This window comes from Polistes fuscatus, unplaced genomic scaffold (assembly GCF_010416935.1).
Source record: "Polistes fuscatus isolate 324 unplaced genomic scaffold, CU_Pfus_HIC Scaffold5, whole genome shotgun sequence".
Lineage (NCBI taxonomy): Eukaryota > Metazoa > Arthropoda > Insecta > Hymenoptera > Vespidae > Polistes > Polistes fuscatus.
The window spans coordinates 12,798,898-12,813,669 of NW_025113129.1; the positions used below are offsets into that span (position 1 = coordinate 12,798,898).

Here is a 14,772-nt window from a genome sequence, read left to right on the forward strand (position 1 = left end):
GCATTTCACCTGGCGAAATATTACTTTATGCCGTTATTACCGTACCCCCCGTAGAGGTGTATGCTTACGCTATTTATTGTCTTTCTCTTTACCTTTCGTACCTACTTACAAATAAATATATATATATATATTTGTATATGTGTATGTATGTGTATATGTATCAGCGTTAAATTATATAATTCTAGTTAAATCATGGAAATCTTTGAAATTTTGCTAGAAATAATTAAACGTTTTTTCGAAACGTTAAGAATTTATTATTATAAATTTAATAACGGTAGTTTTTTTTTTTTTTGGTAAGAAAAATTACGATTTTATGTTTTGCGTGTGTGTGTTAATGTTTCGAGAATATTTTAATACGTCGATACATTAGTAATATCAGTTGCATAAAAAAACAGGCTCGTCATTTAAGAAACGAGACGATTGCTTCTTTTTTTTTTTTCTTTTTTTTAACTTCGAGATCATTGAATTTGTATATGTGTATGTATGTGTATGTATCAGCGTTAAATTATATAATTCTAGTTAAATCATGGAAATCTTTGAAATTTTGCTAGAAATAATTAAACGTTTTTTCGAAACGTTAAGTATTTATTATTATAAATTTAATAACGGTAGTTTTTTTTTTTTTTTCGTAAGAAAAATTACGATTTTATGTTTTGCGTGTTGTGTTAATAATGTTTCGAGAATATTTTAATACGTCGATACATTCGTAATATCAGTTGCATAAAAAAACAGGCTCGTCATTTAAGAAACGAGACGATTGCTTCTTTTTTTTTTTCTTTTTTTTTTAACTTCGAGATCATTGAATTTTCTATCTTTTCTACGATACGAATGTAAAATCCCGTTAGCGAACGACGACGAAATAAATCAACGACGCGAGGTATAAAAAATAATTCACGTCATCATCGGAGATATTATAAAATTTATAAAATAAAAAGAAAAAGAAAAGCTTTTTGTTTTATCATGAAAAAATAAAAAAGAAAGAAAAGGTCTCTCTATTTCTGTTACCTCGAACTTTTTTCGTGTCTCCTCTTCCTTTTTTTTTTCTTTTTCGTATCACGTAGGATCAAAAACTTGGTCTGACACATAAGTAAGCGATAACTGAAAATAACTTGTGACCTTTTAACGATATTTTACTCACTCTTCTCGCGGTCAAATCCCAAAAAAAAAAAAGAAAAAAACTACACGGTGAGTTAAAAAAATTCGATAAGTTTGCGTGAATATTTGATTGTCCTCTGCTTACTGCAATAATAATAGGAAAAAATATCGGATACCGTGCGTAAACGGGGAACGATTTCTTCGGGCAACCAACCAACCAACAAACCAACCCTCCATCAAGTAATCATGAAAAAGAAACGTTAGAAACGGGAACGGGGGGAGAGGGGGGGTTAGAAGGGTGGGGATGATGGTAGTGTAAAAAGAAAAATCGACGTAGTAACATTGGTCGCGCGTTAAAGCCGGAAAAGTGACGCACTTACCCTTAAGTGATTGATGTTCGTGACGTCGAACGAAGAATAAAAGGAACCAAAGTAGATGAGTTTTTAACGTGCAAACGAAGTATAAGATGATTGGTACGTTGTTATCGATATAACGAGAATATATGGGAAAGAATTAATATGATTTATGAAAGAGAATTATATCCGACAAAATTCAACTTATTCTTTGTTTTTTCTATTCTTTTCGTAATAGTTTTCAAAAACGAAAAATGATTAATAATATTAGAAAATTGACAATATCATTTTTATTCTTATTCGTTTTGTTTTTCGTGATGCAATTTTGATTGAAGTTAATTATTTTTCTAAAGCTAATTATTATTATTACTATTATTATTATTATTTAACTTTCAAAACGAAAAACGATTAATAATATTAGAAAATTGACAATATCATTTTTATTCTTATTCGTTTTATCTCTCGCGATGCAATTTTGATTGAAGTTAATTATTTTTCTAAATGTAATTATTATTATTACTATTATTATTATTATTTAACTTTCAAAACGAAAAACGATTAATAATATTAGAAAATTGACAATATCATTTTTATTCTTATTCGTTTTGTTTCTCGCGATGCAATTTTGATTGAAGTTAATTATTTTTCTAAATGTAATTATTATTTAGCTTTCAAAACGAAAACGATTAATAATATTAGAAAATTGACAATACCATTTTTATTCTTATTCGTTTTATCTCTCGCGATGCAATTTTGATTGAAGTTAATTATTTTTCTAAATGTAATTATTATTATTACTATTATTAAAGACAATTGTTAGATGGGTCTCTAATGCTATTACGAAAATGCAATTATTTGCCATTACAGATATTCAATAATCCCGTGTAAAATTTGAATACATTCCTCTTATGTTTCTAATTAGAACGTTCAGGTAACGTTGGCGTTTCGCCTATATACAGACATACGTCTCTGACGTTCATCGTTCGGTACACGAAATGCACGTATATAGCGATAAAGTTCCGAATAATACGCCAGCTAGGAGGATTTCATGGGCAATTACAGCGAATGACAGAAATATTGCTGTTTGCTGGCCGAAACTTTGTCACCGTCTACGTAGTGATAAACAGGAAAGCATACGCGATTCGCGCGTATAGACACACATACATACGCGCGTATTCGTGTTAACCTGTGTTCTTTATCCGAAATCGTAGGAGAAAATATTTTTCCAAATGCATTTAATCGTAGGAAAAATCGGCAAAAGTGAAAAAAGCTGTTTCTCCATATAAGTTGTTGCACGATAAATTTGATCCGAAAATTCTATCCTTCTTGCGTCACTTAATTTTTACTAAGAAATCAACGTACTACGCGACAACGTTTTTTTTTTTTTTTTTTTTTCAAATATTTGTCGCACAGTTATTCCACGAATAAAAAAAGTTTTTAATTTAATTGCCAGCCACAACGCGCGCGCGTACGAAGAATATACCGTCTGATTGTGAATACACGCGTACCATTTGTATATCAAACGCAAATAGAAAAATAGAAAATAAATAAATTAACAAAAAAAAAGAAAAAACAAACAAATATAAAGAAGAAGAAGAGATACGAAAACATTTCTAACGATAGAGTTGAGCTTAATTCTTAAAAATAATCGACAGAGGGAAAACTCACTCTCTCTCTCTCTCTCTCTCTCTTCCTTTCTTTATAAAGTTCTGATCTAGCTTTTATATCTTTTTTATATTTATTTCGAACTACGCGCAGTCAGAATTTATAAAATAAATGAATGATCGGACAAGCAAGAGAAAAAGAGATCTGAAAATAGAAAAGCAAATCCTATCTTCGATATTTCAAACAAATAATATAACTTCGTTCTTTCTTTCTCTTTTTCTCGTATCCTACATATCGTATATCATGAATGTCTCGACATAGAGAAACACGTTCTGAATCCACCTACGTATATATATATATATACGTATATACGTACATGTAACATCAAAGTGTTCATAACGAAATATTAAAATATCTATATTACGTATAGATTTAAGTACTGCATCGATATAAATCCTACATGAAAGAAAAAGTGTACAATAACGCGGATACTTGAAATATTTTGTAATATTCAATTTATTTCAATCCTAGATATTATATTTCGTTTGACAATAGTACGATAATAACGAACGAGATATCGGTTTACGTATTATACGAAACTGATATCGTATTGTATCGTAATATTCGAGCTAAAGTAACTGACTAACTGACTGACTAACTGACTGACTGACTGACTGACTCATTTGAAAATCAAACTAACGTTTACGACTTATCGCTTGAATTAGCTAGAAATACTTTACCAGGCACATTCGGCAAACAAGTGAAGCGCTTATATTTGCTATACGCTTGAACGTAGCGTTGACACGTAGGGTGGTAAAGGTATAGTTTCGAAAAGGGAAGCCCTATTGTAAGGTAGGGGGATGCGTTACGTTTGCACGGCCATTAAAAGCTATCTTCGTTTACGATCCGTTATATATCTCGTGCGTGTAATGTGTACTTACTTATGCGTGTTTGTTGAGAACGGGGTTCGTCGTAACCCTCCGGTTTATCTGCCTCTGAAAACACGAAAGCATTTATTGGATCACGTAATTGCGCCTAACGTCAAAAGCTCGTTAGATTGAAATATTTAAGACGTTTCTCATTCGACGATATTCTCAAATCAAATAAAAATCAAATCAAATTTAAACGACGTGTAAATCAATAAAAAAACAAAACGATATTGTGTACGTAATCAACAACAAAAATTACACACCTCTCACCGATAACTGAACGGCGTACATGATCTTCGGTTCTGTGTTAACTTGACATTCGTAAATACCCGAATCCGTCTTTTTAACGTTATCCAACCTGAGGGTCCAAGCGTCGCTCCCAGGAGTATGTTGAGGATTGAATCTCGTATCGCTACTGAAAGCTACCGTACCTGCTGTGAGTATATGAAGGTCTCTGATTCTCATCCAAGACACCTGTAAACAAACAAACCGAGAAGTAGGTCAGTATAACATGTTTTTCATAGTTTACGATTATTGATCCGCAAAAATAACACGCAAATTCCGATTTCTTGACTGTCTCTCTCTCTCTCTAACTAACTATTCTTTTTTTAAAAGTATTAAACAAATACAGGAATATCTTTTTCAAATATTTACCTTTTATCGAGTTTCAAATATCTCTCTCTCTCTCTATCTCGTTGAAATAAATATCAGCGAATGAACAAAGAAGAAAAATATTTGAGATGGATCGAAGCAACAGAAACAAAAAAATAAAAAAAAGAGGAAAAAAAGAATGTTATCCGATGTATGTGTGTATGTGTGTGTGAGAATATGGTTAGTAAACAGTACGTAGGCTTATCGGATCCTCGTATTTTTCGCTACTCGACCAGGCAAACGTTCGGATATTAGATATCCGGTTATCAGCCGGCAGTCATTTCCGGCCTATATCCAGTTACTATTTTCCCATTGGCCATTCGACGGTGGAACTGTCTCTGGTTTCATCGAGGTACCTACGCTCGAAAATAAATGTATCCTACCCGATGATTTGCTGCACCAACCGAATATCGAAAGAACTTATCAAGCCCTGCTACTGCTACGATTCTAGGTGCACCCAGAAAAATGGAAAAAGCTAAATCACGAAAAAAGCCGCCGTCGAGTTTTCCTCCTCTCGCACCGCTTCCACCCCCCCGACGACGACGACGACGACGAGGACGAGGACGAGGACGAGGACGAGGACGAGGACGACCGATGCTACACCGAGTAACGATTTTTAATAATGTTGCGAAAAGCCGCACGAATGGATCCCGAGAGTCGAACGAACTGTGAGATCGAGAAAAAGAGAGTGAGAGAGAGAGAGAGAGAGAGAGAAAGTAATAATCTCCGCAACAAAAAAAGAAGAGGATCTCACCGACCTAGCAGAGTATACCCCGACGATCTCGAATCGTATATACACATATACATGCCACCATATATATATATATACACACACATATACTATATACTAAACCAATTCGAATGTAAAAGTCGAAATATATTACGAATATTAAAGCTACCCCTCGTTCTGATGAGATTATCGATATAGTCTTACTACACCCCCCCCAGCTCTCCACTCTCCATTTTCCTCGTATCCCTCGTGAAAACTTTCGACTTTCGTTATAGAATAAGAATAGAGAAAAAGAGAAATGAAAGAGATTCGTTAAATATGGAAAGATGGGATGAGATATACCTACCCATGAGAGAAAACAAAACAAAAACGAACAAATGAAATACCAAAAGAAAAAAAAAAAAAAGGAAAAAAATTAGCAAATTTTCTCGAAAAATATTGAAACTATAGTTCGAGGTATTTGGTCGAGCGCCAGTGTAACCCCTAATATACGCCGAATGACCCCCGAAATACAGAGAAAAATCGGCTTTTGAGATCGTAGCAAAAGTCGAGAAGAGGAAAGTGCTTGTGAAGAGGGCAAACCAGTCGGAAGAAGGGAAATACGAGAAAGGTGGAGCCGTGGCGGCCCTCTCGACTCTCTTTCGTACTTACTTACTCGTCGTGTGCCGTCGTGCTTGCTTGCTCTAGAAGACTTCGAAGGAACAGAGGAAAAGAAAGAAAGAAAGAAAGAAAAAGATACGACTACTACGACGACTTGGGCAAGACGAGGGAGACAAAGGAGGGCAATACGGAGTCGGCATAACCGCTTTCATCTGCTACGTCGGCACAGACCGGAGGAATAAAAATGCGACTTCTTTCCAGTCGCTTCGTCGTTTCCATCCCCCTACTACCACCCTTAACTCTTATAACACTACTACCAACTACCAGCACCAACACACCAATGGTATCTATACCATCTTATAAAGTCTCTCTCTCTCTCTTTCTCTTTCTCTTTGTCTCGCAAACCATCGCGTTCCACCAAAATGGCACCTTATACGAGAAGCTTCTCTCTCTCTGTCTCTCACGTTCATCCCCCTATATCTCTGTTCCCACCTATTTTCCTTTCTAAAGTCTCCGTGTAAGTACGTGTAACAAGAAAAATCGAGACCACCTATGACGGGGCTAGTAGCCCGAGCTAGCAACGCGTAAATTAGACGTTCAACTGAGAGGGGGGGGTGGTTTCGTGCAATTTTTGAACTCGTTCCGTTGCACCGAGAATTTCTTCCTGGACACTGGTCAGACCGCAAAAGTGATCCTCTACTTTAGTTCTCTCCCCTTTCTCTTCTTTTGTAAACGAAAGAGAGAGAGAAAGAGAGGGTGTGTAGGTTTGTAACTCCGTGTGTTTGAACATCCCCCTTCTCCCTCTCCCTCATCGTCGTCTCTTTTCTTACGTTCATTGTGTTCCGGTAAACAAGCTTCCACGCAATATAGAATTTTTCCTCGGCTAGTTCTTATCGGTGTTTTCTCGTTTACCTTCTCTCCCTCCCTCTCTCTCTCTCTCTCACTTAGTTATTTCCGAGTTACTTCTATTCTACTTTACTACTAGAAAAGACAGAATTTTGTGTAGTTGATTTTCTTGTTCCGTACAATTTGTAATTTCGCGAAATTGCTCGTGTCGGTCGTAACATCTCCGGTGCTATTTGAAATTGCATCAAGTATAATTGCGTGTAACTCGGCTTTGTCGCGTTTATCAGTCTATTCTATTTTGAATGAAGCAAATTTCTCTCTCTCTCTCTCTCTCTCTCTATCTCTCTCTCTATCTCTCTATTGCAACATCAACTATAATACGCTACAACACAGAGAGAACTTTGATCGAGTAACAAACGGAAGAGCTTCGTGAGATTCCTTGAACATTATTAAAATCCATCGCGTTTACTTTCTCATCTCTGCTGCCATTTCGAGCAAGCAGATTTGACAATTCTGGTTTGACAATTCCCAGCACACTTATGTGCTCTTTCAAGCGTGCCACTGGAAAAGGGCAAGGAAATTTCTCGATGAATTAAGGAAAGAACCTCTCCCCCCGTTTTCTACTTCCAACGGTGAAAGCCTCAGTAGGAAGTAGAATAAGTGGAAGAAGGAGAAAGAGAGAAGAAATACAAGCTTCTATCTAACCCCCCACCTCCTCCTCCTCCCCCAGAGAATAAGAAGAAGAAGATCAAATCCACGATGGGTGTACTATCAAATCAATGTTCTTCTCTACAGTTTAACTATTTACTTCTACTCCTTCCATGAGAATCGTACAATTCACTTGCGGAGATCTTTTTGCGACCAAATCTTATGTTCATTTTAGTCACTCCTATGTCAAAGAATAAAATGTGTCTTATTGGTAAGGGGAAAAATGTAAACGAACATTAATATTTATAATAAAATGTAGGATTCGTGAAAAAATTGGACCGTTGGATTGACTGGAGGACCGGGACTCGAACCCGGATCTTCCGCTTTCCGGATGACTGTTCTTTAACCATTGAGCTATCCAGGGCCCACCGTTCAATCTCCTCACGAATGCCTATTTAAGTGTTTGGCTTGAAATATTTAATGTGCTTATAGTTAATGGACCACCCTGTATATATATGTAGTATATAAAAAAAACATATGTACGTGATCTTTTGAAAAAAAAAAAAACTATATTAAAAAATTGGATAAAATTTCGTCGCAATTATAGATACTTCAATTTGTTGGCTTAATTTTGACCATATCAATTTTAACGTTATATTCAATTCGCAAAAGTACAGGTAAGTATACGTTACGTAAAAATTTGTCGATTGACGAATTAAGTACTTCGATTAAAGCTTTGCGATTTGTACCTTGTTTTAAAGTGGCGCTACTTCCATAGAAAATTCATTTACCGGAACGAACGTTTTCAACGTCCGCTATTTTTTAATCCGATTTCATTTATCGGAAAAAGTCGAAACCTCTCGTAGGGAAAGGGTAACAGAAAAAATTCCCTTCGAATAAAGCAACGAACGACACCGGCCGGTGTCTCTTTTGAAGCCGATTATGAGAACAGAAGGTAAAGAGTATCATATATTTTCAAATTTTTAACATGTTGAAACAAATTTCCAACTTTACCGCTATTTAATTCGATGTAATTTATTATCGTTATGATCAAACGTGTAAAAGAGATAAATAAAAATATATCCTACGCATTACGTTTATCAATAATAAATTAAATTTCATGATCATTGTTTAGTTGCATAAGAAAATAATCTTCGTTGGAATATTCGCTTACAAAGTTAATTATAAAATAAAAGTCAAAATCTTGGCTATTATTTGGAATAGGATCACGAGATAAAGATGTATATCTAATCTCATCTAACCAACACTAATCAGAAGACAAACAACAGCCGGTGGGTCAGCGAGCTTTTATCGATTACCTTTATTGCATTACACGTTGTCTGTTCGTGACAGTAATGCCATTCGATTAACCATATGCTTCTGACTCCTGGGCGTAAATTAAAATAAGGCTAGGTGGTCGTTCTTCATTTGCTCGTTGCACGAATAATAAACAAGCAAATGAGAAATAAGAGAATATTAGATTTTAAACACTGATCCACGCAAATTAATCCTTCTATTTATATTTCTACAAAATATCGTATTCAATAATTTCTTTCATTAAAAGATCCAACAATTTTGCATTGCGATATGTGGTTTAAATATAAATAAAAAGAAAGAGAAAATAAAAGACATAGAATATTATCGCAGCGAATTTCCAGGGAAATGATTTATCGACTATTTCGACTCTCCCGTATCGATAACTGACTTCGAATGATTCACGATGCGCAACAAATCTATTTTATATTGTTATTGTATCGGATTCGAGAGTTTACTTAAAATAAGTTACGAATATGTATTTAGAGAACGTGCTTGTTTCTCCGTTGGAAGTATTAGCAACGTACACAAATACACACACACACACACACACAAACGTTACGCCACTTACTATCACAATGAAGACATGGTTGTAAGTAATGGAACACTGCATACTCGCGTGAGATTGTACATGCTATCGCTAGTACTTGCTCTTCATTACAACACTTCCTTCTATTTCAAATTATCCTTATCCTACGCTAGTAGTAAGCGCTTCGTTATTAAACATCAAAATCTAACAGTCTCGGTTTCAACAATACAAGGCTTCATGTCTTAAACGGAAATACGAATCCTTTTATAGTTGCGTAAGCATAAAACAAAGATACACACTTACACACATGCACACTGATTTTTTGATTAACCTTACATTTAACATTTACATCACAGATCGTATAGATAACATAATTAATTAGTAAACTAAACTATATATATATTTTTAATTGATAAAGTACCTAATTAAACATACATATCTCGAACACAATACATTAATTAATAATAACAATAATAATTCATTCTGCAATATAACGCGGCACGAACACCCGTAATTCAATTTTCGTTTAGAAAAAAACCATCGGACGGATGAATATCGGTAAGATTTTCTATACTTGATCGAAACTAATCGGTGTGTCAAATTTCGAAGGGTGACGACACCCAGCAAAGGGTCAAAGGTTCAAAGTTCTGTGATAGTCGACGAAAAAACGAACGAGTGATCGAGTAAGAGAAAGAATAATAGAACCAAAAAGAAAAAAAATGAAACGTTCCGATTCGGACCCCCTAACTATTTTGTAATCTAGGCCAAGGAGTACTACTACTACTACTACTACTACTACTTCCACTTTCAACTCTCAGTCTTTATATTTCGTGCGACCTTTTCGCGAGACTTTCGACTACTCTCTCTCTCTCTCTCTCTCTGTGCCTACACTCGAGCCGTCCAATTATTTTTCACCATTATCTGTAGGTACATTTTTTTCTCTCGACGTTTTTCTACTCGTTCTAACTCCTTACTCGAAGTTTGCTTTCCTTACGTTCCCCTTTTTCTTCTATTTCTTTCCTCTCCCCCCCCTCTCTTTAAAAGAAGTCAGCCGGCCGAATCGAACTAAGGGAAAGAACGAATCAACGTACGAACGAATGAACGAACGAACGAGTAAGAAATACAAAGAGAAAGAAAAAAAAAAAGAGAGAGAAAGAGAGAGAGAGAGAGAGATTCAAAGACATCAATTTCTTTGTCGCATTTTTCCTTCCTTCTAATATTCGACAAAGAAGAGAATCATCTTCTCGAGGGTTTAACTGGGCCAAGACGAAGGTCGACTCGACTTGACGACTGACGTAATATCGATAATCGATTACGCGATTTATGATCAAGGATTAATTCCCCATCCTCCCCCCCCCAACCCCCCAATGCTTTTCCTGAGATCCAAAAGAAAAATATTTAGTAAGATACGTAGCAGGAGTTTCACATTTATTACCAAGTGTCGTGAGACCTTTCGGAACACCCTTCTTCCTACCACCCACCCACCCACCTTTCTCATGTTGTTCGTTTAGTAAGTTAATAGCAATGTGAGAAACGAGTTTTCCCAAATTCCCTTGACTCTCTCTCTCTCTCTCTTTCTTTCTTAACGATATCGACGAACTCTCTTAAAGGTATACTTTTTTTTTTCTCTTATGAACCATTCGAGAGTAATGTTTCTTAAATCGAAACAAACGAGAAAGATGATACGTGAGGTGAATTATCGATTAACATTTAGACGATATAGATGGTTTTCGAGAAACTCGACGTTATGAGATAATCGTATCACGTAGTAGGAGACATCTTCTCAGGGCTCGATGAAAACGTTCCAATTGATGACCTTCGAATTCTTCTTTTACGGTCCTCTCTCTCTCTCTCTAAAAGAAATCGCACGTGGAATCGAAAGAGTAAAACGACAATATTCGTCGTCCTTTATCTTTCCTTATCAATCGAACACAATTATATTCTCCAAATTTATATATATTAATAATTTATTTGTTTACTTTTTAAAAAGAAAACTAATTTTGTTTTTTTTTTTCGAAATTACGTGCAACAAAATTTACTAAAAAAGAAAATGCAACGAATTAAATAACGTTACACGTATTAGCAAAGAAAAAAGAATTTCTTTAACGTAGAAATGCGAATGATAATCATAACGAAAAGAAAATTAAGCAAAAGCCGGTGGTATACTTCGGTTACACGCGCAAGTTGAGCTTTTCTTTTTACGATACAACGAAGGGGATGAGTGATGGGAGGAGGGGGGGAGGGGGAGTAAGGAAGAAATGAAACAGAATAGAGGTGCGAAAAGATGAAAGAGAAAGGACCGGTGAAGAAGTCGATGAGAAGGAAAAGAGTTAAAAAGGGGCGCGAGGGGGGGCGGGGGAGGTGGGAGGGATACGAAGAGAGAAATACTAGACGGTTGGTAGGAGAGACGTGAAACGAGCTCGGAACAGTTTCTTAACAAACTAACTTCGTTAGGACATCAAAGGTATCTTTTCGTTCGTACGTCGAAGAGAGAAGGGATTAAGGGAACGAGATCAAAATAAAATGGAAAGTTTCTTTCCCCCCCTCTCTCTACACCCCTCTCCGCCGAACAAACTGCACTGCGAATGCACGCCGACGAAAGACAACAACAACGACAACGAAAAACAGCAAAAGAAACACAGCCAACGAGGGATGAATAAAGGAGTAAAGGTTGCGAAAAAGAGAGAATGGCGAGGAGAGGAAAGTAATTCGGGGGAAAGTAGAGAGAGGAAGAGTGTGTTTTAAGGAAAAAAAAGAATATATTATTGCGGGGTAGGGTTGGGCAAATTATTTGAGAGAGAGAGAGAGAAAGAGTTTTACGTAACCTTGAATATTTAAAAGTAGAAAAATTAAAATGCGCGTGGATAAGAGGATACAATTGAAAGTATAAAGTGGGTTTAATATATTTTTTTGGTTGTATGTACCTCACGAATAGCGAGAAATAAAAAGAGAGAGAGAGAGAGAGAGGGAGAGAAAATGAGGGAGATGATCTTCGTGATATCGCACAAAAGGTGGCCCCGTGATTTAGTGGACGAACGACGATAGTAGTCTGAGGGTCATATCTCGTGATGGGAGAGGAGAGGAGAGGAGAGGAGAGGAGAGGAAAACGCAGGGGAGTGTATGCGGTCTTTGGGTGAAGGGTTAAAATGGCGGACACGAGGAACGTGCACTCCACTTCGAGGAAAATTTCCTCTTGCATACCGATGAGCTTCACTTTCCTAGGAACATCAACGCGACTTCTTTTCTCTTATTTATCATTCTTATACGTTCTTTTCCCAATTACACTTTTTTTTATACTTTTTTCTACGCGGATCGCGTATCGTTTGAAAAAATCAAACGAATCACCGATACGTATATAAAAATGCGCAACGATTTCTTACGAAAGTTTATATTATATATACGTAAACATGATGATTTTTAACGATTTATCGAAATGAAGAAAGAACTCTTTGGTAGAAGTGGCAAACGTTGGAAATCTTCCAAGAAACGTTCACGCACGATCTCGAAGTTACGACGACGACGACGAAGACGACGTTTCCTCCATCTCCATTCGTTTCCTCTCTTCTACGTTTCCTCCAGCTAATAATATTCTAAAGAGAGAGAGAGAGAGAAAATAAAAATCCCACTAAGTCAACTACTCGCACATTATCTTTCATCCATTACTCTCCTATTTTCATCCTTCTTTAACCTTTCTACCTCGTTTTCTCGTAGGACTCTACTTACGTTGGGATGATCGATGAGTCGTTAAAGTAACGGAATTTAAATTCCCCCTTTTCGAGAAGGAGGGGGAGAGGCGGGGGGGGGGCGTGGGAGGAGGGTTCGTTGGTAGCTAGCTGCTTCTTCGATGATATTTCTCTCCTCTCGTTCCTGCAATTTCGTTGCGAGTTGCTGCTAGCTTCCGAGCTTTGAACGCAGAAACGTTTGGTAACGTTTGGCTTTTGCTTGCATCGCGTGCACCCAACGATGCCTCCCCCCCCTCCTCCCTCATCTCTCGCAATAATTCCGTTTGAACAAACGAGGACAACGTTTTTCATGCCTCGACGATATAACTAATAATGTTTCCCCATACGCTACCCCGGTCGGTATAGTAATAACCCTGGATTTAATAACTACGAACCTATGGTAGAACTAAGTGATACCGGAAAAAAAAAAAAAAAAGAAAAAAAAGGAAAAAAAAAAATTAAATACCGTAAAATGATTGGCACCGGTTGGCAAATTTGAAAGAAGAGAGAAATTCGTTCAAAAATTTGACTATTTTTTTTTTCTTTTTTTATAACCCACGCTATCGACGTTGCTTTATTCTTTCCCCACCTTCCCCCCTCCATACACACATACACACACACACACGCACGGACACTTTCTACGTTTAAATTGGATTACATTCGTACCTCGTTCTGTTTGACGCGTTCGAAATCGTCGAAAAAGAAAGAAAAAACAAGACAACGAATAGAAAGTCCGAAACGCTTGCAACTACGAGCGAAATTTGCAACGTTATTTGCGATAAAAAAAAAGAAGAAGAAAGAAATAAAGGAAAAATAGGAAGATATTAATATTATCGGATTGTTAGGAATATTATATTAATTTTGACAAAGTCGATTAATAATCGTCATCAAACATACAACATCTTCGTTTTAACGGGTAGTAACAACAGTTTACCGTAGGTTTGTCTAAAACTGAAGCCATGTAAACGGCATGTCGAACACGCTTTAGTTCGCTTCTTGTTTGTTACGTTAAATTTTGAAAGGGAACGTAAATGCTCGAGAGAGACAGAGACAGAGAGAGAGAGGGAAGGAGAGAGAGAGAGAAATTTCAGACACCGTCGTCATAGTTCGTTCTCTCGACGTAACAACGACCAACGTCGAAAATGCAAGCCTGCCTCCTGCCTGCCTCCTGCCTGCCTGCCTGCAGGAAACAGCATAACAAATACTATTTGTCACGATTATCCTACTATTTGCCTCGGCTTCGTAACAAACGAATCCTCCCATCTAAAACGACATTTATTCGTGCAAACGAGAGAACAACGCCAAATTATCACGATTTACACATAAAGCACGTTTCGCCGCAAGTATCATTACGCTATGATAAACACGTTCAATTATAAAGAAAATATACATGTAATATTAATTTTATAATATATATATAACACACGTAATATTAATTATATAATATATATACAAAAGTAAGACGCAAACAGTGATTTAAGATCTACAAATAGAGCATATATATCGGTAGCCGTCGATAGCCGAGTTGATTAAATGCACAGCCTATGGAAAACCCCGAGCGGTCCAAGATCGAATCCAGTTGGGTTCGAAATCATAATCCTTAGTTTTGTATAGTCGGTTACACACACAACCTATATATATAACTATGTGCTGCTTAGAATGACACTTCGATCATGTTTCTTTTCTATTATATCACTTTTAAGAACGAAAGAGAAAAAAAAAAAAAATTAAAGCGAATACGCAACGTAAA

The 14,772-nt window shown here is 36.4% G+C and overlaps 1 protein-coding gene across 7 annotated transcripts in view; it reads right to left on the minus strand.

Moving 5' to 3' along the window:
• Positions 1-14,772, minus strand: part of LOC122522185 — a 62,269-nt gene that overhangs the window by 11,451 nt on the left and 36,046 nt on the right. For all 7 annotated transcript variants that reach the window (XM_043643031.1, XM_043643028.1, XM_043643027.1 and 4 more), the window contains 2 exons: positions 4,246-4,456; positions 3,995-4,048 (listed from right to left, as the gene is read on the minus strand). In XM_043643031.1, coding sequence (XP_043498966.1) covers positions 3,995-4,048; positions 4,246-4,456 — 265 coding nt within the window. The remainder of the gene's footprint in view (positions 1-3,994; positions 4,049-4,245; positions 4,457-14,772) is intronic.